This window comes from Pungitius pungitius, chromosome 9 (assembly GCF_949316345.1).
Source record: "Pungitius pungitius chromosome 9, fPunPun2.1, whole genome shotgun sequence".
NCBI lineage: Eukaryota > Metazoa > Chordata > Actinopteri > Perciformes > Gasterosteidae > Pungitius > Pungitius pungitius.
The window spans coordinates 4,059,795-4,083,536 of NC_084908.1; the positions used below are offsets into that span (position 1 = coordinate 4,059,795).

At 41.9% G+C, this 23,742-nt stretch overlaps 3 protein-coding genes across 3 annotated transcripts; 2 read left to right on the forward strand and 1 right to left on the reverse strand.

Moving 5' to 3' along the window:
* The first annotated feature begins 2,429 nt into the window (after positions 1-2,429).
* Positions 2,430-6,548, forward strand: LOC119218276 (endoplasmic reticulum resident protein 27). Its single transcript, XM_037472571.2, has 7 exons — positions 2,430-2,593; positions 3,186-3,271; positions 4,308-4,445; positions 4,772-4,888; positions 5,349-5,474; positions 5,558-5,755; positions 6,440-6,548. Exons 1-7 carry the CDS (start codon positions 2,536-2,538, stop codon positions 6,479-6,481), a joined length of 765 nt encoding a protein of 254 aa, XP_037328468.1. The 5' UTR covers positions 2,430-2,535; the 3' UTR covers positions 6,482-6,548.
* A 5,559-nt stretch (positions 6,549-12,107) lies between these two features.
* bglapl (bone gamma-carboxyglutamate (gla) protein, like) lies at positions 12,108-13,769 on the forward strand. Its single transcript, XM_037472554.2, has 4 exons — positions 12,108-12,367; positions 12,471-12,839; positions 12,944-13,049; positions 13,149-13,769. Exons 1-4 carry the CDS (start codon positions 12,304-12,306, stop codon positions 13,249-13,251), a joined length of 642 nt encoding a protein of 213 aa, XP_037328451.2. The 5' UTR covers positions 12,108-12,303; the 3' UTR covers positions 13,252-13,769.
* Positions 13,770-15,077: 1,308 nt separating this feature from the next.
* slc34a2a (solute carrier family 34 member 2a) lies at positions 15,078-23,742 on the reverse strand. The gene is made up of 13 exons (XM_037473198.2): positions 23,480-23,742; positions 22,354-22,417; positions 22,140-22,250; positions 20,891-21,019; positions 20,562-20,705; positions 20,317-20,428; positions 18,928-19,120; positions 18,172-18,267; positions 17,964-18,084; positions 17,401-17,568; positions 17,195-17,311; positions 16,846-16,970; positions 15,078-16,505 (listed from the first exon to the last, which is right to left on the reverse strand). The coding sequence occupies exons 1-13, from the start codon at positions 23,501-23,503 to the stop codon at positions 15,939-15,941; spliced, it is 1,971 nt and encodes a 656-aa protein (XP_037329095.2). The 5' UTR covers positions 23,504-23,742; the 3' UTR covers positions 15,078-15,938.

Consider the following 23,742-nt stretch of genomic DNA (forward strand, 5'->3'; position numbering starts at 1 on the left):
AGTAAGTCTGAGAAATGAAGGGGGGAGTCAAAGATGATTGCTGTAACCTTTTAATTATTTTAATTATGGGTTGGTGCACTGCTGTGTGGTGGAAAAGAGGGAAAAAAAGGTCTTTTTGAAGGAGACAGGCATCTGTTTGTGTTGCTTGTGCACTGAGCATCAGAGACAGCGATAGGCGGACCAATAGAAACGTCTGGTGCCAGAACCCTCCCAGTATACATCCAGTGATCACAAGACCAGGACGTTCTCGTTTGAGTTCCTCACGGTTCACAGATTGCTGGTAATAATGATGACCAGTTCTGAGAACTTCCTCCTGACCCGACTCAGGAAAATACCTATAAAGACATTGTTTAGTCACATCATTTCTGATGAGGAGTAGTTATCCCCCCACATCCAGGCTGATCACCAATGCTTTCAGGTTAATGGACCCCTGGGAAGTCCTTCATAGTGCCATTAAAACGCTGCTGGTTTGTGTGGTTCATGGAGCGATCGGACTGGCTGCTCAGTAGCAGGATGGTTGTTGACCGACCAGAAGACTTCCTCCATAATCGATGTAGGCAAGGTTCTAAAGAGCAAACCGCCGGATGTCCAGAAAAGACGTTGGAGCTCAGTCCAAACCTCACGGTGACACTACACGATGAAGCTTCCTGAGGCAGATGCTCTGCTGCTTCCAACGAGATTCAGACTGGAGCCTGGGGCCGTTAATGATGTGAAGGTTAAGTTCCATTAAGCCAAGTTGCTGATGATCACACAGACCTTCTGAGCTTCTTGTAGTTTGAGGTTGACAAAAGAGAAGAGCAGCACGTGCTGCAGCACCTTCACCACATCGTGTGTGCAATGCCCTTTTTGAAGCAGCAGGAGACAACAGCTACAGGTGTCTTTCATAGGGGAGAAACACAGGGGCTCTTTCAAATGTCAACTTTCATGTTGAGAGCTGAAATAATTGTCTGGGGTTTAGCAGAATTAGTGTTGCACACCCTTCCAGAGGAGCACAGTGTTCACTTCAGACATCCTCTTATTACCTTTGTTTTTCTTACATCCTATTTTGTATTATGTTTTTTTTACCTGATATTGTATGTCTTTTTATATCATTTTTCTACCCTGTGATTTCTTTCTTTTACATGACTTTTTTATGACCTTTTTCGACGTTCTACACTGACTTTTCTTCTTTTGTGTTTACTATACTTTGAATTTCTTTTTGATCAATTGCATCATTGCTTTTTATTTACAAAAATTAAGCGATAGCAGATCAAATGTTGGATTTTCCTATGGGTTGATCTGAAGAAAATCCAACATTTTGATTTTTTTTTCAGTAAATAACATCCAGGGTTGCATCATTCAATTATTTCATAATGATCTGTTTTTCCATATTATACTGTGGTTATTGTGACATTTTGTGGATGACTATGTGCTGTATAAGTAGTCCCACTGTTCCTGTCTTGGTACTCAGCACTGCAATCAGTTGAAGGTTGTTGTGTTCTTATAAATCCAATAAGTACTTTATGAAAACCTTGTTGACACCAAATAATACACAGTTTTTTCTGGGTTGTGATCTAAATCTTGTGTTCACATCCATGAAGGAGAATAAGTGTTTGTTAGAAGCTTTATTTACTTTGGTTTTTGCCTGAGCAGACATGCAGTGTCACTATGGAGAACACAATGCATTTTTTGTTTTCATTAGACAATGTTCTCATGTTCTCATTAGACTACTTGCAATGAGCACATATTTTTCTTGTAGAAATAACTTTAGGAGGCTATATTTGTGTTTTTGTGGTTTTTGTTATATTTTCAAGAATGATGAGCAGAGCATTTGGATTTTTCTGAGGGCTGTTTTATTGTTTGTCTCGGCTGACAGTTTCAGATTTTTACAGATGTTCCTTTTTAATCATTGGTGGTGTCGTGGCAACACCGTCATGGATAATAATGAATACAATAATAATATAGTTAATAATAATAATAATGAATACAATATGTACAATGAATACAATATGTACAATAAAAGTTCCATTTTATATGTTTTCTAAAAATAAAAAAGTAATTCAGTTAAACAGATTAAGTCTTGTTATTAGGTTTGTTTTGGGATGAATTATTTTATACAACTTGTTGTGAGATTGTGCCTCCGAACACTGTGTCCCTCCTGTGGTGAATGTACCAAAATGCATCAGTGGTCGCATTGGCCTCCTCACTCAAAAATCAGAGTTTTAACCAAAGCATCGCAGCACAGCAGCAGATCTACGTAACACATTCAGACAGCAACGTCGCTAGGAGGACTCTGCTAATGAGACACCAGAAGGGTGCGTGAACCAGCCGGGCTGTTATTCTCCTCAACCTCCTCAAACACACACTCGGCCCCCTGTGGCACAGTGACACGTAGTCCAACGTCCCACTTATCAAGAGCACCTGGATGGTTCTCATGCAGCGAACCCGGGGGGCCATGTGGTGCCCGTCGGACACAAAAAGGAGGGGACACGACTCCTACAAAGTCTGGACATTCCTTGCTTTGTTCTCTTTTCCTGCCGCCCCGTCACTGGAAACATGCTGATCGCTGTGTTCTTCTCCCTCCTCGTGTCTCCTGTCGTTGCCGCGGAGAAAGGTAACTACTGGGTCTCATTTTCTCTGCTGGAGAGAGAGGAGAAATGGGCCTCGCAGGGTGGCTGTGCAAATGTTTGCTTTGCAAATATACAATTTTTAGACTTTGTTTGGACTGTCTTTAACCAATTTCACTAATAATTATATTCTGTCCAACTGTGTGTATTCTGTCCAATATGTGTCCGATTAATAGTCCCCGAAGGATGAATTCTCATCATGTTGGGGATCCCCTGCCTTTACCACGAGCTTCACATGTCCAGAAGGATTTCCATTAGCAGACATTCATGGTCACAAGACGATGAATCTTACTGACGCCGTCTCACTTATGTAGTGATATTAATGGATAAATTGTTGTTGATTGTCCATTTATTTAGCAAACGTTGGATTACTAACATGCTAAATAAAAAAATGAAACCAGCGAAATGTCGGCACCGCTGCAGTTTTTGCGAGGGGGTGTCGTACCGATGCTAGCGATCCGTCCATAACCAGCATGGATGTAATGCTCGTAACTCGTAATACTGTCGAGACGAGGCCTGGAGCTGTAAGCCGCAGAGTCTGCATGTTGTATTGTGTCTCTCGTGTCTTTTGTGTCTCAGACAGCGTCCTTCCCAGACTGACTGACACCAAAGCCACCGAGGCCTTCATCGACTCTGCTGAAGTGGTGGTCATCGGATTCCTGGAGGTCAGACATGAAAACAAAATCCAGGCAAACGGGTTCAAATCAGCTTTTAGATGTATTTTAAACAAGCCCAGAGTGTGGGGGGGGGGTGAGGCTTATTTTATTTTGCTAACATGCATGTGGCAAACCGCACATCATCATACCAATTAGCTGAGAGGGAGACTGTGGAAGCTTAAAAAATACAGCATTTGTTTGCACCCTGGTGTTTTTGACCACGAATAGATTTGGAAGAGGAATATTTCCTGTGGCCACACCTTTGGCAGCGCTGGTGCTGTGAGGACGGAGCGCGGCTAGGCGCCCCACAGAGGCCCTTTGGCCAGGCTCTGTGTGCGGGGGAAGATGGCCACTGGACAGGAAATACATACGTATCTGAGGTCTCGTGGGATTGGCTTCACTGGCCCTCTGGTAAACAAACGCAGGGAGACGCTTCATGGGAGGAGGATGGGAGGGAGAGAGCACATGAGGACAACGCATAGCTGGGCCGTGATACTGAAGGCAACGAGAGGCCAAAATATTGGTGCTGTGACTCACTGGGAATGAACACATATTACAGGCTGCGGAGGGATCAAACGGATTGGCAGAGCTCATGCGATACTGGCTCAGAATAGACATGACTCACCTTCCTTTGAGTTTGCTCCCGTCTCTTTCTTCCTCAGTGCATTCCTCTGTTTCTCCATTCCTTTGCTTTTCTCTGCCACCGTCTTTTTTCTAACTAGTTTACATATTCTTGATGGAAAAGGGATGGTTACAGCAGCCAGTTCTTGCTCAGCCATCGACCACTATTGTAACCATGGCAATTATGGAGTAAACATGTCAAGTTTAACAAAATTACTAAAAGTAATTAATTGCTTCCCTTGTCACGGTGTCTCACGTGACAAGGGAAGGTGTACAATAGGTCGTCACGGTGACGACCTATGGATTAAGGTGTGTGTTTCACGCAGGTTGTGCAAGAATTATGATACACGTTTGATAATGCACACATTTCATTGAGAAATGTTCAAAATCATCATGTGACTCTGTTTTTCCCCTCACGTGTCAGGGAGAGGAGAGTCCCGGCTACCAGCAACTTGTTTCAGCTGCAAGCCGCGTTGACTCAGTGCCTGTGGCCATCTGCACGGAGAAAGAGGTGTGGACCAACTACAGTCTCTCCTCAGACACCATCACTCTCTTCAGAAAGGTATTCCATCACCACGTTCAAATTCTACAACATCTTTCTGAATATTGTAGCAATTTACCCCACTGACTCACACACCATGGCTACAGAACGTTATGACAGGCTTCTTCAATCTCCACCTAAACTGGAAAGTGAAAAGCTCTTACAGGTTCATCTGTGAAGCAGCATGTAAACTACAGTTTGGGTAGATGAGATTAATTCACCGAATTACGAAATTCCTCAGTAAATGGCGTGGCTGTCTACTTTAGTATGGCTTGGGTACCTATTTTACAACCCTGCACGGTTTGTATCAGTTTCATGACAAAGAGGGCGTGTGTCATGTGATCCAGGCAGACAACCACCAGGAGAACCTCGTTATTGCCACGACCAAGAAGTTGGAAGCTGACGGTCTGGTGAACTTCATCACCATCAATGAGGTTCGATACATCACAGAGTACGATCAAGTGGTAGGTGCAGCTCATCCTCTCTGTAAGAAATGTGTCTGTCAAACAAATTGTTATTTTTTTAATGTTATTTAATCACTAAGCCATACTTCTTTTGTCTTAAGGAGATCATTTTGTTGAAGACAGGTACAACATCTGAGTAAACACTAGCACACTCTCGATCATCACTCTTCCACAGTGGTGTAAGAAATATACAGATATTTAATTTAAGTAAAGTAGCAATACAATGTAGAAATACTCAATTAAAGGTTAAGCATTCAGCAAAATGACTTAATGTCAATACTTTGTGTGAATCTACTTAATGGATTTATATATATTTAAAGATTATAAAGCAGTAAGCAGTTGCACAAATGTCAGTGCAAAGAGAAAACCTACAGTGATAAAATGATTTGGGAATAACCTGCTCGTCAGGTGAGAGGCAGCAGATGGTAAGCCTCATTCTTTGTGTTTCCTGCCTCCTCAGACCGCAGTGGGCCTGTTCCATTCCCACGTGAAGACACACCTGCTCCTCTTTGCCAACAAAGGCAGTAAAGAATACACAGAGCTGAAGGAGGCCCTGGGAGCCCTGGCCCCTGACTTCACAGACAAGGTGACAATATTCAAATGGCGTTACCTAAATACAACCCATAGCAAACGTTACTATTACTGTGAGTCACAACAACTGTGTTGCAGTTCTTGTTTGTGCTGATTAATGGGGCGGTCAAATCCAACTCCCGGTCGCTGGGCTACTTCGGCCTCAAGTCCCAGGACCTCCCTCGAGTCGGTATATACGATGGCGACTCTGACACAAAGTGGCTCCTGCCCGCTGGAGAGATCTCCACGGAGCGAGTGCGGGACTTCTGCCAGTCCTTCCTCCGGGGGGAACTGAAGGTGAGCCGCCACCATGGCAACGCTAAAGCTAATCACTGCTGATATTTATTAGAGCCCTTCAGCCGGTTAAGATTGACAATTGAAAGAAAACAACAGCTTGGAGATTAAACTGTAGGAATGTCCAAACTCTTACCCGTCACCCACATGAATTGGAATACAGGAAACCTCACTGTGTGGCATAAATGCCATTTCTACATAAAAGGCAGGTGTCATAGACAAGAAAGGAACCAACAGATACGGATTTCATGTATTTCAAATGCTCTCTTTGGGTTCTCCAGCTGTTTCCAGCCAAAATCACCAAAAAGAAGAACTGTACTTTTCTCTCTGGCTCAGTTTCCTGAGCTTTCTGCAGGGCTGTTGTTTGCGACGGAGCGACTGGAACTTCCCTGGACCTCTGACCGTATTTGGCAAACGTGGTCCAGACAATTTTATTTGCAAAGCGTTTAGAAACACATATTCCTGGAGGAAACGGAGGACAGATGATATCTAGGAGTGAAGCGGAACCAAAATATATTAAATGAAAAATCGTATCAGTGTTGGTGGCATCGATGTCTTAAATGAAGGCCCTTTCCCTCTGATAATAGCTGTTATTTGTGAAATGCTTCATAAATACACATGTGGTACACCAAGGAGACATTTTCACGCTCTCCAGGGTTTCACTTATTGCTCTTGTATGTTTTTTAGGAGGTGAAGCAGGAAGAAGCCGAGGCCAAAACAGAGCTTTAGGACTCTCAATCAAATGTGAATGAATTGATGTGTATGAAATAAAACAACTAAAAATATTTAAAAAAATACACTACTATAGCTGTGTTTTAGAATGTAAAGCCGAAGTATACATTTGCATATGTGTGTCTCATGCGTCCTGTAACTTTGTCTGTGGTCCGGTCAGCGGGCCACAAATTGCGGGCCACAAATCGCAGAGATCTGGCAGAGTTTGTTAATCTGTCCACAGATGTTATTTTCGGGGCCACAACACAGCGACCTCAGAGAGACTGACAGAAGGTCCACCGGAGTGAGGGCCGTTAACCCTTCAACCCCAGCATGATAAACCTATATTACAAAATACCAATGAGTAATAGCAAGGACTCTCAGAGGCAGCGATCACAGAGCTGGACGCAGTGTATCAAATCTACATGTGGGTTTTGACTTATCGGTCTCTAAGTACGTATTTAGCAATACAAACTTTCTAAAGGAAAAACAGGCGGGCTGTGGAGTGTAGACATCAAGATTGAAAATGTTTGGGCTCGTCCCAGAAACATTCTCCCGGGCAAGAAGGGAATTTCAAGTCCCAGACTTATATAATAAGTGGTGTCGCACTGCCAAGCGGATGCATCCGGCGGAACTGGGAAAAGCCTGACAGGTGTCCGTCCCTCAGAGGGCGGATGCAAACACACAGCGTTACATAATGCACGGCGGGGTGTACGAAGGGCAGTGAGAGCATCAACACGGAATCGAAGATAAATATAACATTGATCTGTATATACAATATATATATATATATATATAGATATATAGAGAGAGAGATAATTCAGAGATATTACATTGTCTGTCATTTAGATCAATAAGTAAGGCTTCTAAGGAGTAAACCAAGTAATTCATTGTAAGCAACGTTTATATATATATATATATATATATATATATATATATATATATATATATATATATATATATATATATATATATATATATATATATATATATATATAACCCTAATCTAATTAATTAGAGGCTTTGTAATTAATTCATCGAAATTAATCGCATTTTAATTGCATAAATATTTGACCTGAGAAGTATTTTTTTTCACATGGATTTTTATTTTTGTTCAACAAATTCCAGCAGACAAGTGTAGCAATAGCATATTTAGAAATATAGTACTTTCAGAAATTCAGGTAGCCTATAGGTAAGTAGACCTTCTGTAAACTAGGTTTTTTTAAGTAGACCAATACTTTCAAGTACATTCAGAACATTTTTTCAGACGTGGACTTAGTTACCCTGGTCCTTAAACCAGTCATCTGGTGCAGTGTGGGTCCTTGTAACGTCCACGCTAGCTGCTAATTGTTTTGCGTTGAGGTGATACTTGAGGCTCGATGTGAATTCCTTGTTGCACAGCTTGCACACAACCACGCTCTTATCGACGCTTCCATCCGTTTGTGGAAAGCGTGAGGTGGGGTAGGAACTACCCCGATAATCTATATTTTAACTTAGAAAAAAGGAAACTAAAGGAAACCAGCAACGCCACCCTGGGAGAAGTCACCCAGGGAAAAGAAAGAAATCTATGAATTAGGTAAATTACTAAATCTAAACAAAAAGGACCACACAAGTTTGTTACACTGAGCAGGCGAGAGACGTGTTTCCAAAAGCATATACAAGAGTTTATTTGGCACAATTAAAATCTAAAAAGGTTATCCTATTAGTATAAATTATCATGTTTTCCAGGGCTGGGGCATACATGCTCAAGGTGAGTGAGGGGTGGAGGTATAAACTCAACACCTGGAATCACAAAGATGGACATTTAATGGGAGACTGAAAATAAATTCAACAACAATAAGGTTCCAATACAAATCCAAAAAAAAGAGGAAAATATCGAAACAGGTTACGGTGTGAACTCAAAGAACTAAACCATCAAATAATCAAAAATAGCTACAAAAATAAAGAAAAATCTCCCTTGCCATCCACCTCCTGTTTCAGGCAGTTAAACATGAAAACACAATACAACAGGCATTAAAATGCGGACACCGGGATCTCAACACCCGAACGCAGCAGCAGGCAATGTCCGTAAAAAGTGTGGGTTTTTACTCCCCACAAAGCAGCAGCAGTCCAAATACGGTTCAGGGTGGACCTCAGCGTGGCATAGCTGCGGGACAAAACGAGCAAACACGCAGCCCGACCTGCCAGCGCCTGCACATAAACGCAAGTTTATTACGGCGCAGACTAGATCGCCGACATAGCCGAATAGACTGCCACATACCTGCACGGTGGAACAATTTGCGCAACCCTGCAGAGAGTGCCGAGCGTCTGTCGAACCTGCAGCCAGGTAGACCCGGAAGGGGGAGGTGCGTACCAGCTCCCAGAGAGCGAGCAGATCCACAGGTCCCTCCTTATATAATAAACAATTAAGGGGGACAATACTGCGAGTGGGCAGAGCCACTGGAAAAGCAGTCATCCTGCTACACAGTCATCCTGCTACACGTGTGTTTATTATAATAACCCCCCCCCCCCCCCCCCCTCATTCCTAATGGGACAGCATAATCCATTTATTCACATCAGTATATCAGGGACTATTCATTCCGTACAATGACAATACTTTGAGGCCTATTTTGAACTTCATTTTTCAGTTTCAGTTCATGAGGCAGGTTTTTAATGCAGGACTTTCACCCATAGTTTGGACCGTGTGATAATGCAATTTTCACCTAAAAAAGTTATCTCAAAACGTCTTCTGTTCTCCGGTGAGAACTAAACGTCTTTCACGACGTGACGTGTTGTTGAACAACTCCCTCATCTTGGGCTCTCACACGTCCCTAAATATTATTTCCAGACATCCGATTTGTTTTTTTAATTAATTTCATGGGCCATATCCTTCCATGAGGTCATTCAAATGTAGAAAACAACAGAAAACAATAAATACTTTATTGTACTGTCTGAGAAGCACAGAGTACTACACAGTAGACGCCTCTCTCAGGAGTTTTGTTTAATATTCATAATACGGAACATTATTCTCGTATTTATTGCATGAAATACATTTCCACCTGCTGAGATGTCATTCGCTGAAATATGTCGCCCAATTTACTTTTATTTTACTTTTATTAACATACCTTAACACAAAATTAGAACTCCATCCATTTTTTGTATCATTCAGTTGGTTTATTACAAGCTGTTTTCCTAAGTGACACCTTGTTGAAGTTACACATACTTTTACCTCAAAGCTAAAACGTTCTCTGCAATCAGCCACACGCACAATGCGGTAATGGTTACAAAACACAAAGGAAACCGGCCATTTAAAGGTTGTTTGTTGCAGCCTTGTGATGCGAGTGTCTCATGCCAGTGGAGTTAAGCTGGCAGAGACAAAAAAGAAGGACGTTCACAACAAAGATTCTTTAACATTAAAATAGAAATAAAAGTTTTTCACCAAACGGTGTGTTTGCTGCGTAGTCACCCAGGTGTTAACTAATAAAAATAATACATTTTATTCACACAGCGCTTTTCATGGCACTCAAAGACACTTTAAAACCATAAAATCTAAAAAAGAAAGTTAAAAAAATAAAACACAGGATATAGGTTCCATCGAATGGTTTTAGTGCTTCATACAGACTGGTTGGTCGGTCTGACGCCCCTTACCATCTCCAGATGTGTCAACTCAATCAACGTCCTACAATGTCCTTCAAGGAGGGGAAGAGATATATGACCCATAATAGATGAACATAAACTTATAAATGTTGTAAAGTCAATAATCAAATGGCAAAAGGTTTAAAAAATAACCCCTTTAACCCTCTAAGCACATGCAAAAACACACCAGCCAACTGTTTGTTGGTCTGTTTGTTTGTTTATTAAGGATCCCCATTAGTCTACACCGTAGTGGAGACTATTCTTCCTGGGGTTCAAATGGGAACCAATGAGACAGAAAAATATGATATATATATAATGCAATAAATTTGTTTTTAAGCATTAACATAATAATTCAAATAGGGAATCGAAGTTTAGGTTTTATGACATCTAAACTATAGCATCTTCTGCTGGTGTGTGAAGATACGGTCGTGTCAATAAAGGCCAATATTGTTCGTCTAAAATAGAAGAAGGCAAGAGTCTACCAACTTACACTTGTGTTTTTGCCACACATTCCGTGTGCATCGGTGTGTCTACCTTTCATGACAGGAAAATGGAAACCCAGAACAACAATAAATAAGAGAGTGAGCATTCCTCATTGCCTAAATTAAGTGATTTCAAAACCAACAACAACAAAAAATGTCTCGGGCAAAAAAGGTCCAGACACTTTATTTCCTGCCTTTTCAGGGATGCTGCTGGAATTGTTTTCTTCAAACAAGTCTCCTCCATCCACTGGGATGCAACCACAAAAATGGACACTGAACCAGACATTACAATTACACAGCACACGGTCCAAGACAAATCCCCGACACCAAGAATAACGCTAGACTATATGAAACACAAAGGGCACCAAGGTCACCCTGCGGCAGCACAAAACTCATCAGATTGATTGAGCAGTTATATATATACAGTATACGTATATATGTGTGTACATGAAAGGATATGTGTGCATAAACCTTTGGTTTTCCAGTCAGTATTTTTGTTGCAAGACCATATGCGTCCAAGCTGCAAACCCAAAATACCGTATATGTTAAAAGGTCGTAAACCACAGCTGAAGCCACATTTCAAGTGTATTGCACAGACAGAAAGCTGCATCCAAACCCGCATATATAATACTCTGCATCCAACACATGGGAGCTGCTTATATTTAGCCATATATCTGCTGAAATACATCCAGCGAGGCCGTGTCTTGGGCCACTGGTTGGCATTGGTAAACCGTGGCTGCTTCTGGCCATGAGCCGGACCCAGATGGAGCTGTAAATAGGGACTGACTGCGGTTCTGGTGGGACTCTGCAACACTCCAATTAAGCTCTGTCGCATAATGAGGCGCACTGCTGTCCCGTGTCAGCCGATTAGTAGCCTGTGGTTGGGCCCAGGCTGTAGTTTGGGGTCTGTGGGGGTGGAGTGAACTGGCACACTTCATGTTGAAGAATCAACCCTGCAGAGGGTCTGTCAGATTAAAACCCAATCACATTGAAAAGGTATTTTGTTGAGATCAGCAACACCACTGGTTTGGACTGTCTAGGGGTTCGTGGTTTATTTATATTCCAGTGATGAGGGGTGAGGAATGGAAAGTCATTTAAAGTGGGATTTACCGGATTGGTAAACACAACGAGTACAAAAATTGATTTGCTTTGACCTCGCAGAGTGATTGACAAGGAATGATGAGAAAAATAAGGTACCCAAAAACCAAGAGGGAGATACAACTTTAGAATGTCAAATCAGTAATTCAGTGTGATACTGAGACATGAAATAGTTCTGTGGAAAGAAAGGTCAAATGTGTCTGAGCGCTTGGGCGTGTGCACGTGCGTGTGCACGTGCGTGTGGAGAAGGGGAATCCCCCGAAGTTCGGCTTCTCTGTTCGTTTTGGATCGGCTTTCATGTCATGTCGAGGCTACATACATGGCTACATACATGTTTACATGCAGTACACGCTCTGCTCTGTGCGCACAGTGGTTGTAACTTTCCCGGGTGAATAGGTTTTTTGGACTCTGTGCCAGGGCTGCGTGGGCGTTAAGGGAAGCTTTTCACGACAAGTGGAAGCGGAAACGTTGACATTTGATTCCCCGGCCAATCGGAGGGCGATCTCTGCTCTGAGGAAGGAGGTGGACTTGAGTATAAATTGACCTCGAATTGGGGTGAAGAGACAGATCAAGCCATCGAAGGAAAGGAAAGCGCACAATCGTCAAACCCACTTGTCTACAGAGTGAAGCGGCCTCCGACGCATCATGAAGACTCTGACTCTCCTCCTCTCCATCTGTGCCCTTCTGTCTGTGTGCTGCTCCATGGGAGGTAAGGACCAACTCACTCCATCACCGCAGCCATTCCTCAGATGTCGCATGTAGGCGCCTACAGTGTATCTACAAACCTTCTTTGTTTTCTTGTGTTTCTCCAGCTGTTGAGCCAGAGGTGGTCGTGGACCCTGCTGCTGACACGGCGGTTGATGCTGACGCCTCTGACGCCGCTGACGCTCCTGACGCTCCTGACGCCGCAGACGCCGCAGACGCCGCAGACACCGCAGACGCCGCTGACGACGCTGACGACGCCGACGCCGCCGACCCCGCTGACCCCGATGCACCCCCCTCATCCTCGGCTTCGGATTCTTCCTCGGACTCTTCTGCGTCAGACTCAAACTCCAGCTCCTCCTCAGAGTCCTCAGAGTCCTCCGAATCGTCCTCCGCTGAGTCTAACTCCTCAGCGTCCGACTCTTCTTCCTCTTCTTCATCCTCCTCATCTTCATCCGAGTCAGCCAGCGTGGAGGAGGGTAGGCAATATTTTTGTCCACGAAACGAATATTTGCACCTCTTCAGAATTTGACGGTGAAACGAGAAGAGAATAATGTTTGATTGAAATGATGTTCGATGTTAGTCACTGCAGAGCCTGAGGTGATCATGAAGAGGGACCTGGCTGCCGTTCTCCTGAGGAGAAGGAGAGCTGCCCCAGCAGGAGACCTCTCCCCCCTGCAGCTGGAAAGGTACGGTTGTATCCTCCATTCTTTGTTGCAAAGTGCCCACCGGAGGTCAATCGGCTGCAAACAGCTCCTCTGACCTTGTTTGCCTCCTCTGCCCTGCAGCCTGAGGGAGGTGTGTGAGCTGAACGACGCCTGTGACGAGATGGCCGAGACCGCGGGCATCGTCGCCGCATACGTCGCCTACTACGGAGCCGTCCCCTTCTAAGGCCGAGGCCCCCCCCCGCGGGCGGTTCACTCTGACCTTCTGTAACAGAACAGTCCAGCAAACTCCCCCGAGTCCTGACAAGGAGCAGACAATCACTTAAACCCCCGTTAGATGGAGATTATTTGTGTAGAGGGACTAACCCCTGCGCAAGTGTCCGGCTTGAATGGTGCGGTAGGAAGAGGCCTATCCAGGCTTCCAGCGAGAGGCGCATGAAAACGCAAGCCTGTGAAATATGTAGTAGCCCACACAAGATTCAGTTATTCTCTAATAGTAATGAATGTTGCTAACAAGTGAAGACGTAGTGTATATTAATGTATTGTTATTTGTTTGTGTTGTGCTTTAGTGTTACTTTAACTAAAAGTAGTTCTTTCTAATCGTAGTGGGTGTAGTAATGAGGTCCTGCACTTCCAGCAGCAGCATATTGATAGTGGCAGTGTGTGTAGGATTAGTTATCCATAATGACTGTAACCACTAATGGCCTCTGGGTTTCAAAATAATAAATTATTTTGTAATTGTCATATTGTTTGTTGTGTTCTTTATTTCTACAATATTTTGAAAAGTAAGAAAGTAAAGATTGACGCCACCAAACGTGATGATTTCCCTCCAGTTCCTCTCTACAAATGACATCTTCTACAACTCCTAATCAATTGTCAATGGGAATATTGGTTATTGCTGCTGTAACTAAAACATATTCCCGAGAAGGATTGGGATGGATTACCTTCATACATAAACATGCACAATAGCAGTGACTCTTATCGGCCACTAGATGGCAGAGTCAGTGAGTCAAACAGGGCAGCAACTCATCTTTCAAATGGAGTACATTTTGTACCTGATACAATATTATATTATTTAAATCATCCATAGCTTGAAATTAATATCCCAAAAATTGCATCAAGGTTAAAAGGAAAAAACAATTACATAATTGCTTTTTTAAGTTATTCTAATAAGACCTCAATCTTTCAGAACATTTCATTGATACAAATATAACATACACAAATATTCTGAAACAGTTCTGAGAATAGATAAGATACACAGAGTGTAAGCATCACTGTGTCCTCTGCTCAATCGCAGCCCATCACGCCCATGGGTGCACTTCTTTATCATTAACAGAGCCAGTAAAAGCACATACTCTTTATTCCCACTGCATACTGAGAAAGAGAAAGAGAGAGAGAGATAAAGAGTGAGGGGGAGAGATCGAATAAGCTGCAAAGGTTCAACATGGTTACACAAAGTTTGAGGAGATTCACGCCTCACTAAATTGAAACATTTTTACAGCGATTAAGTGAAAGTTGGTAAAGACACCTGTCAGAACAACGCTGTTCTAACGGATCATCCAATCAGAGTAGTTTTAGATACATTAAAACATTTATTATTGATGGGTACCAAGAAGATCTTAATTCACACCAAATATCATTCCTTAAGTTGCAAATTATCAACTTATGTCAGTAACCTTTGAATACCTTCGTGCACCCTGGATATGGACATATTTATGATCCATCTCATGTCGTTTGCAGTCAGTACCAGTTTCCTGGACGAGAGTTTAGTCTCCGGATACTTAACAAATGATGAAAAGGTCTGATATATTGATAAAGTTTATGATAAAGTTTATGATACTTTAAGATACGGAGCGGTGTTTGTCACTCTGAACTGTACACTAAACCTGTTTTTATCAAAATTCTTCATTCCCAACATGCTTTACTCAGGTAAAGTCTTCAGATAAAACCGATAGGAGAGCAATAACTAGTCCCTTATCATATCCAATATACACGGTTAAATATAAGGTTAAACTGTTCAGGAAAACGATGACTCAAGTGGTTTCTGGGAGAAAAGTTCTAGTCATTCTTTTATTCAGGCATCATTATTTTGAATCATTTGTTTCTAAAGCATTCTTATGTAGACAAAATATACAACTCAACATTTACATTAAGTTAATAACATTCAATTAGAAACACAATTCTTCTAATTACAATTGACATATTCCTTGAATACAATTATCCGTCTCAATTACAAAATATATTTTACACCTTAAAACGATGTGTTGAGGATCTCAATGTGTCTTTTATACACTGTAAGAACAAGACGTCCCTTGTCTCTGCCCCGGCCTTGTTCCCAAAGACCTACATTCAAACAAGATTTTCTTAGAATTGGTTAAGCCGGTAACCATGAATAAATAATATCTAACTAGACAAAAGGAATCTTATCTCGAGGAATCTTCCATCTTCACACTTGTCCTGTGGTTAGGCTGAAGACTTGGATACAAGTTTAGTATTAATTAACTTCTGTCTGTTGCGGGCCTTTTGATGCCAAACATTTGTACTCCAAGCCCAAAGCTCTATTTACTTCTGTTTGAGTCATTTGTTCCTCAAATGACAGTGTCCCGCTGCTAAAAGGTTTGGAAACTCAAAAAGTATTGAGGTCACCATCCCTGTCCTTTCAAGGTCACTTGAGTGAACCAACCCTTTCTAGCATATTATTTTATTTTCCTTTACCTCCATAGTTGAAATTTCCTCCATAACCATTTTCCATCTTATATTAAAGCAAAAACATGAATATTAAAGACATAATATTTTTCAGAGTTTTGCCTAAATGTGTTTGGTCCTTGTCCTTTGACCGATGCACTTCTTTGAACTATACACAAAGAGTCACACATGTTACAAGTATATATATATATATATATATATCAGATCTCAGAAATGCGTCATTTTGAAAGTCTTTAGGTCTACATTGATCTGATTTTCCACCTCCTTCTCTGCACTCATTGCAGGGTTATCATACACCTCCGTGAGAGATGTATTATTGTTTTCCAAAGATTCTGTCTCTCCGGTTTCCTCCTCGTCATCAGCCAGCTGGCAGCATTTGCAGCAGCAGCAGCATTTGGCGGTAAACACACCAACCACTTTGTCCCAGGGAGCCAGCGAGTGGGCCCACAGGGGGAGGAAGTCCCAGGACCGCAACGCTGCAGGCAGACACCCCGGCTTCCGTTTCTGCAGGACGTTGATCACCAGGATGGTGATCAACGCGATCACCAGAGGTGCACCGACGCCCACCAGAACCACCCAGCCAGCCAGCGACAGGCTGAAGATGACCAGCGGTAGGACGAAGAAGAAGGAGATGATGTAGACGGCGGCGAACCAGCGGTACGAGGCCGTGATGTTGCCCAGGCCTTTGGCCAGCCGGATGGGGAGGCGGGTGAAGGGGATTGGATACCACAGAATGATGCCCGAGATGTTGAACAGGAAGTGCACCAGGGCAATCTGGAGACAACCCCCACAAAACCTTTATTGATATGATTCAGTCATTATTTTATTACTAGAGACAACAGTCTCAGATATGATGGTAGTAATGTAGTTCTTTACTTCAAAGGTCTGTAAATTCATAGTAATTTCCTATGACGTTTGTTACATTAAGTTCTTGATAAGCATTTAATGTATAAACTTCCAACTATTTATTCTAATTGATTCTCAGTGGACAGCAAAACATGTACAAAACTGCAAATTGGTCCAAAGATCTCCAAAAAAAGAAAAACGTAATTCAACTGAAATAAATAAATCTCTTTATTTTACGCGTGGGGACGGTCTAATTTAGAGGACTGACCTGTAGAGCGTTAGCCAACGTGTCTCCTGGACTTGCCATGGCTGCCAGGATGGCTGTGGTCGTTGTTCCAATATTTGAACCCAGAGACAACGGGTACGCTCTTTCTATGCTGATGACGCCGATACCTTTTTAACAGGAAGAAGGGGTGAGTTTTTGAGCTCTTTAGATCCCTCTCCACACAACACAATGCTTTACTGCTTTTAAATATCATCAGAGAGAATAATAAAAAAAATAATAATAAAGATGTATGGGAATTTCAAGAGCAAAATGGTACATCGAGTTTTTTAAAATGAAAAAACACAATAGATGGATGAAATGGATGGATGGATTTGTGAATGAATGACCTCACCAACAAGTGGAGTAATGGCCGATGTGAAAACCGAACTGCTCTGCACAATGAAAGTCATTCCAGCTCCAACTAAAATGGCCACGTACCCTATGACCCAACCGAATGGAAAAGGGAAATCTGCGCGCATAAAAGAGACAAAGCGATAATCGAGCGTTACCAACCAACACAGTCACATTGAAGTCATTGCACACGAGTCTGCTTCTGACCCGTGTTGAGGATCTTCTTGATGACTGCAGCCACCTGTCCCTTCAGCATGGAGTTAAGCAGCTTAACGATCAGAACCAGGCAGCAGCAGAGCACCAGCAAGGCGAGAGCTAGCAGAATCAGACCCACCGCCAGGTCGGACAGATTCACGTTGACAAACAGATGCTCACCTGTGGACGCACAGAAACACACACGTGAAAGTTGTGCACATATGACTCAATATGGAGGCCAGCAGGCCGAGGCCTTTATCGTTCTTATGTTGAAACTACACAAAAAGGTTTTGTTTGGTTTTTGGCAAAATGGAGGAAGAATAACTCCTAAGAACCTTAAAAAAAGGTATATGTATATTTATTTGATGTATATTTATATTGTCACTTTATATCATTGTAATGTGTTAAAAACTATTTCTGACATTGGGAATGGGGTCAATTAATTTACCTCATATAAAACCCAAAGTATTGAGTGCCCGGTTTTCAATGTTGAGAATATTATGCATTTTCTTAATGTACAGGATCTGTTTTTGGCTCCTCCCCCCCCAAAAAAGGAAGAGTATAACTGGTCTTACATTTCCGGACATTGTACGTTTTGGAAATGTTCTTCTCTGTGAAGGTGTAGTTTCCATCGCTCCAGCAGAGATGTGGAGATGTGCAGTTCTCTGGACCGGGAACTGTGACGTTCATTAAGGTCTGAAATGCAGCAGCGGTTTGACTGTTAAGATTCTATTATTGACCGCCTGAAACATCTGGGACGTCGGTGACATGGTTTGGTCTTACTGTGTTGATGAAGGTTTCACACCATCTCTTGATGAGGCTCTTGTTTCTGGCTTCTGGGTCTCCAGTGGCGATCCCATTAATGACAGACTCATCCAACTAAATTAGAAGCAAAGAAGATGCAGATTTTATTACTGTGATACACTGGTCATTTCTTAAAAACAGTAAAAGCAAGAACAGACACTTAAAAAAGCTAGTGTGGAAGGTCTGTATTAACAAGACTGCTGTTAATGTTCATCATCTAAGATAAGCTCAGGGGCGAACCAAACTATGGCACAGTAAATTAACCATACTGTCAATGCCGCTAAAAGGCGCCTATATGACGTGATTGAGATTATAGAGCTGTGCTCTTTGCACTTGATGAACTTTGGTTTCACTTTGACTTCAGAGCAATGTTTCCTTCTATGTCAGGCTGAGTATCACAGTACTTTCTTTACATTTGATGCAGAAGATTGCCTCAGAAATAATAGGATGCAAAAGAAACGCTTCACGCAACATTGCATGAATCAGTTATTCTGCATCGTATTTAATTACTGGGGTGTTCTGATCTTTTGCTTGAACTTGAATAAAATATATTTCATGTTTGACCTGCAAGTGAAAGTTACAGGTTTGGTCTGGGCATGATGGGTTCAGTCGTCACCCCCAAAAGCTCCCTACAACTTGGTTACCGCGTAATGAAATTCTGTATCGCTGTATTTCAAAACTATGATGACAGAAAGGCCTTTTTGAAGGAGGAACAGCTTAAAAAAAACATTGTACCTGTATGATTGACTCAGTGACGATATCAGTGATCACATTTAACAGGGCAGGGGCCTCCCCACTCTCGATCTTAAAGGAGTCAATGATGAGCTTGGTGACCACGTACAAATAACCAGTGGCGACTTCCAGAGGCAGCAGCACCAGCACAGAGAGCCAGTTGAAGAAGTCATGCACTGTGGCCCCTGCAAAGGCCCTGGGAACATTGTAAAGGGAGGTAGATAAAGTAAAATTATCTTTGCACAGAAAGGCAGACCAGCAGGTTTCAGCGCCCCTTCACTTATTAGTAAAACTGAAGCAACACAATGGTTGAGCTCGCCTATTGACCCTCTTCACAAAATCTGAAGAAAAGACAAGAGTGTGTAGATGAAGCACCAAGTTTAGCTCCTTTAGCAACTGGCTGCTTAGCTAGATGATAGAGATCATGCTAACATTACTCTGGTTACAGAAAATCAATTCAGTCAGTCCTCGCTCTCCAGCGTCAATTTACGCTGTACGCATTTTGGACTCTGGGTGGCTTGTTTTCACAGTTTGGGGTTTAGTCGCATCCGAAAGGTTCAGATGATACAAAAAAGTGTTTGAAACAGGCAAAGCGGCCACAGCCGGACAGCCAGATGTTCAGCCCTCTTCTCTGCACAAATGCCTGTCCTGGAGTAGTTTCACTCTATCAATGGGAAACGTTCCATGTGTACTGTCCACACACTGGGATATCACCGAAATATCTCCATGTTTCATAAGGGTTACAAGGCTGGTAGTGATTTTTATGAAGGCGATTCTCAAACATCTTAAAAAAAATTAAATTGATTCCTTCACCAGTAAAATATAAACTGATTTTCCCTACTTAAAGAAATTGTCCAAATAGACAAAATAGTTGCAGTTACTCTTTTTATGATGGGTATGTCTTTTGTGGAGCAGAGGCCCAAAAGACATGGCTCGGAAGTAGAGGCAAGAACAGGTTGGATATTTATAATTGTATTTTTGTGTACTTTGTACAGTGGATATGGAAGATTAAATACCGGTAGGTTGCACACTGTATATCCTAACCCATTGCAGCAAAGCTGTTCATTAAAAGCGGATATATTTTTGGATATGATGAACATGTTTTTCAAAGGACTTTCAAGTTATCCAACTTAACTGACTCAGTACTGCGCTGTTCGGATACATATTTTGCAAGAGGCGACTGATATGGTAATAAATAATTATTTAATCAGGCTTGTGGCTACATTATATTTACATAACATTACATGTCATTTAGCTGACGCTTTTATCCAAAGCGACAATAATTACACTAATTACGACTTACAATGGTTGTGCAGAACACAATTTTTCGGAGACTTTTGTAGAGTGTACAGGAAGGGGAGTCAAAGAAAACATTAAATACACAATAACTACCTGCGGAAGATGCTGCGGTCACCCGCCTGCGTCATGGCGACTAGTGTGTTGGTGACAGAGGTACCGATGTTGGTCCCCATGATGATAGGGACAGCCAGCTGGACCGTTAGCACTTCCAAAGCAACACATTTCTTCTTCATCATCAACATGATTATCATTCAAACATCCTTTGCATGGATGTGTGTGTGTGTGTGTGTGTGTACAACTGTGCATGTGTGTGTGTCTATGCAGAGGCTCATACTCACATCCGGAAGAGACCATGCTGACAACTATGGAGGAGGAGGTGGACGAGCTTTGGACCAGCAGGGTAACCAGAACACCAATGACCAGACCAGCAAGGGGGTTGGCCAGAACCGTGTTGTCTTGAAGGATGTCGCCTGCTGCTTTACCTGGGCATGGTGAAAATAAGACCATGTGAATATCAACAACATTTGCTTTTGACTGATTTTACTGGGATATTTGAATGGATCGTTTGTATTGTCAGAAATGACTTTTTCAACTATGATGAGTCAAAATGTCAGCTGTCCAGTTCATGGGGCATCACTACACATCGGACAGATGTCAGTGTGTTTACCTCCGACAAGCTGGAAAGCTGAGCTGAGGATGTCCAAAGAGCAGATGAACAAGTAGAGGCCACCCAGCAGCAGGATCAACTTTAACACAGACACCAACACTCTAAGCACCTTCCCCTTGGTGTCCAGAGCTGAGACAGAGACCAGACGTCATTAAAACAAAACAGAAAACAGTATTATTTTTAATGGACATTTTTTCGTTTATTTGTCATATCAGTAAAAACACATTTGTGCTTAATGCCATCAAGTGTCTCAATAAGTTAAACCAGTTAAACCAGATGTTTGAACTTTTAAATCTAACTGGGGTGCAGCCTTTATTAATATTAACCATCACTATTGCACAGCCCATTGCTTGATTCTAATTGGAAACAGTTGTGTTGGCACAGGCCGCCTGCCTGGCTACTGTCTTTATTACATCCATTACCATTTACGATCTCTACGCCATCAAAATAACTATATCATTGACTATGACGTGATCTGCTGTCAGCCTATTGGCCCTTGAGCAGAAAAACATTTAACTTCCTTAGGAAGTTTTATGATCTGAAATCTGAGGCCGTCTTCACAAAATCCAAAAACACTTTATTTTATTTAGTATTGTATTAGTATTATTCCTTTTACCTGCGGTGCTACCTATAAATCTAGACTGATTTGGTGTGAGTTGCAGGGTGTTGATATTAGCCGTAGTGATGTCTGCCATCCGGCTTGTGAAACTCCAAACTTCTAAGAAGTACATTTGAAGAACTCGACGGCGACGTGTCTTTCTAGAAATGATTGCCAGGCAACTCACAGATAATCTACTGAATTTATTCGAAGCAGTTTCACGTAGCAATTATTTTCTTTTATGGATAGTTGTTTGATTAAATAGAAGACAGGAGGTCAATATCCCCAAATAGAATAAGCAAGAAAATTCAATTCTACCCTGTTTTGATAATGTTGGAGATTAAAACATAAAAACTTCTAAAGTGCATGGGATACTTTTTATATCTCTGTAAGCTAAATATAATATGAATGGTTAAGCAAGCATATAGCCATGCCATTAATTCTTGGAATGCACAACAACGGTGCACTTAGCTCTCGGGTTATATAATAAATTATATGCGCCTTTATCACATCTGTTGTAAACAGGTTACTAGTCGTGTAAATGTATTACTAACCATGCACATCTAATCAGAAAGCACATACAATGTATATTTTTGAAGTACACGGATAGGACAACACGTCCTAATAACAATGTCACGCTAGCAACCTCACCTGTCCATGGGACCCCAGTGTCTTTCAGCTCTGGCAGGTCCCACGGGTCTGCGGCCTCCTGCCTCTCCTCCACCAAAGCTGCAGTAGAGTGCGCATGGTTCGCTCTGACCTCTGGGACGAATAAGAACTCTGAATGAGCTCTGCACATTATCATGGTACTTGACTGTATTCATCAGTGGCCTTCTGTTACGTTTTGGTATAATATAAAATATACCTTTGCTGGTATTTTCATGGCTCTCATTGTGGTCTTTGTTGCCATTGTTTTGAGCAGCCGTTGGCTACGGAAAAAAGGATCCAGGATTTCAGAATCAGAAACAGAAGTCATTTACTGCCACATATGTTACCCACCGCGGAATTTGTCTAGATGATTGTTGCAATGTAAAAGTAAAATAAAAATAATAAATAAGATAAAGTGATATAAAATAAGAAATAGTACCTTGAAACATGTATGTATGCACATATGTTTACATTGTGAGAGAAACCACTGTGTTTGAGGGTTTAATAATACTAAAATGCTGTATATTTATAGTTAAATGTTTCCAACATTTTATTTGTCACTGTCTAAAAGGCACAGGTGATTCCATCTAGCAATTGAAGGGCAGTAGACAGTAGTGTGAGTCTTGATAAAACACTTCATCCTAACATAAAGAAATGTTAAAGATGCCATACTGGGCATACTGGTGGTTGATCATGATGATCATGTCATTAAACTAAAAATTATAGTTCGACAATGAGAGCATCTGGTTTAAAAAAATAACCCATTTACATACACACACACACACACACACCCACAGATACACACTTTCCCCTCACATGCCAGGGTATTGATCTTATCGTCACATGGTCCAGCTCCAGTAAAATTCCATTCACAACAGTATGACACAGAAAGAAAGCTACAGCTACCAGCTAAATTAATGCATTTACCTCCAAAGTTATTTTTGAACTCAGATATTAAATGAGTCTGTTATTTGAACTTGTTCATTACAATTGACAGTATTCCATTACATATATATGCACTAATATTGATACAATACATTTTTTAATGTTTGATTTCTTTAAGACATCTTTTAAAGACATTGACGTGACTTCATAAACCCTAAGATGCCTTCACTTACGATACTAAAATATAACGCAGTTAATAAACAACGCAGTTAATCATTGACAAATGAAATTGGTATATGTGTCCATTCCACTAATAATCATAATCTTAATAACAGCAGTAATCCATTTATGCCTAATGTACCCTTACACAATATAAAAACCATATCCAATCCAGTTTGCAGGTGACAGCCGTAACGCAGATCAATAGAATGAGAAGAGAATAGAGTGCTTGTCCTCACCTGTGGCAGGTGTAGAGAGTCCATACTGCCTGTGTGTGCTGAGCTCACCTGGGCTTCAGGTGTACAAATGATTCCTCCACGCAGGTGGTGAAAAGGTTGAAGTGTGGGGTGTGGGTAGGGGTGGGGGATCCGCTCAGATCAGGAGAGTGTGATGTTCACCGCTCACATCACCAGGGTCACTTCCGTCTCCTTGATAAGCACACCCTTTAAAGCCTGGGTTGTTCTAACCCGGCATCGTTGTAATCTCTCCTGGGTGATGTGTT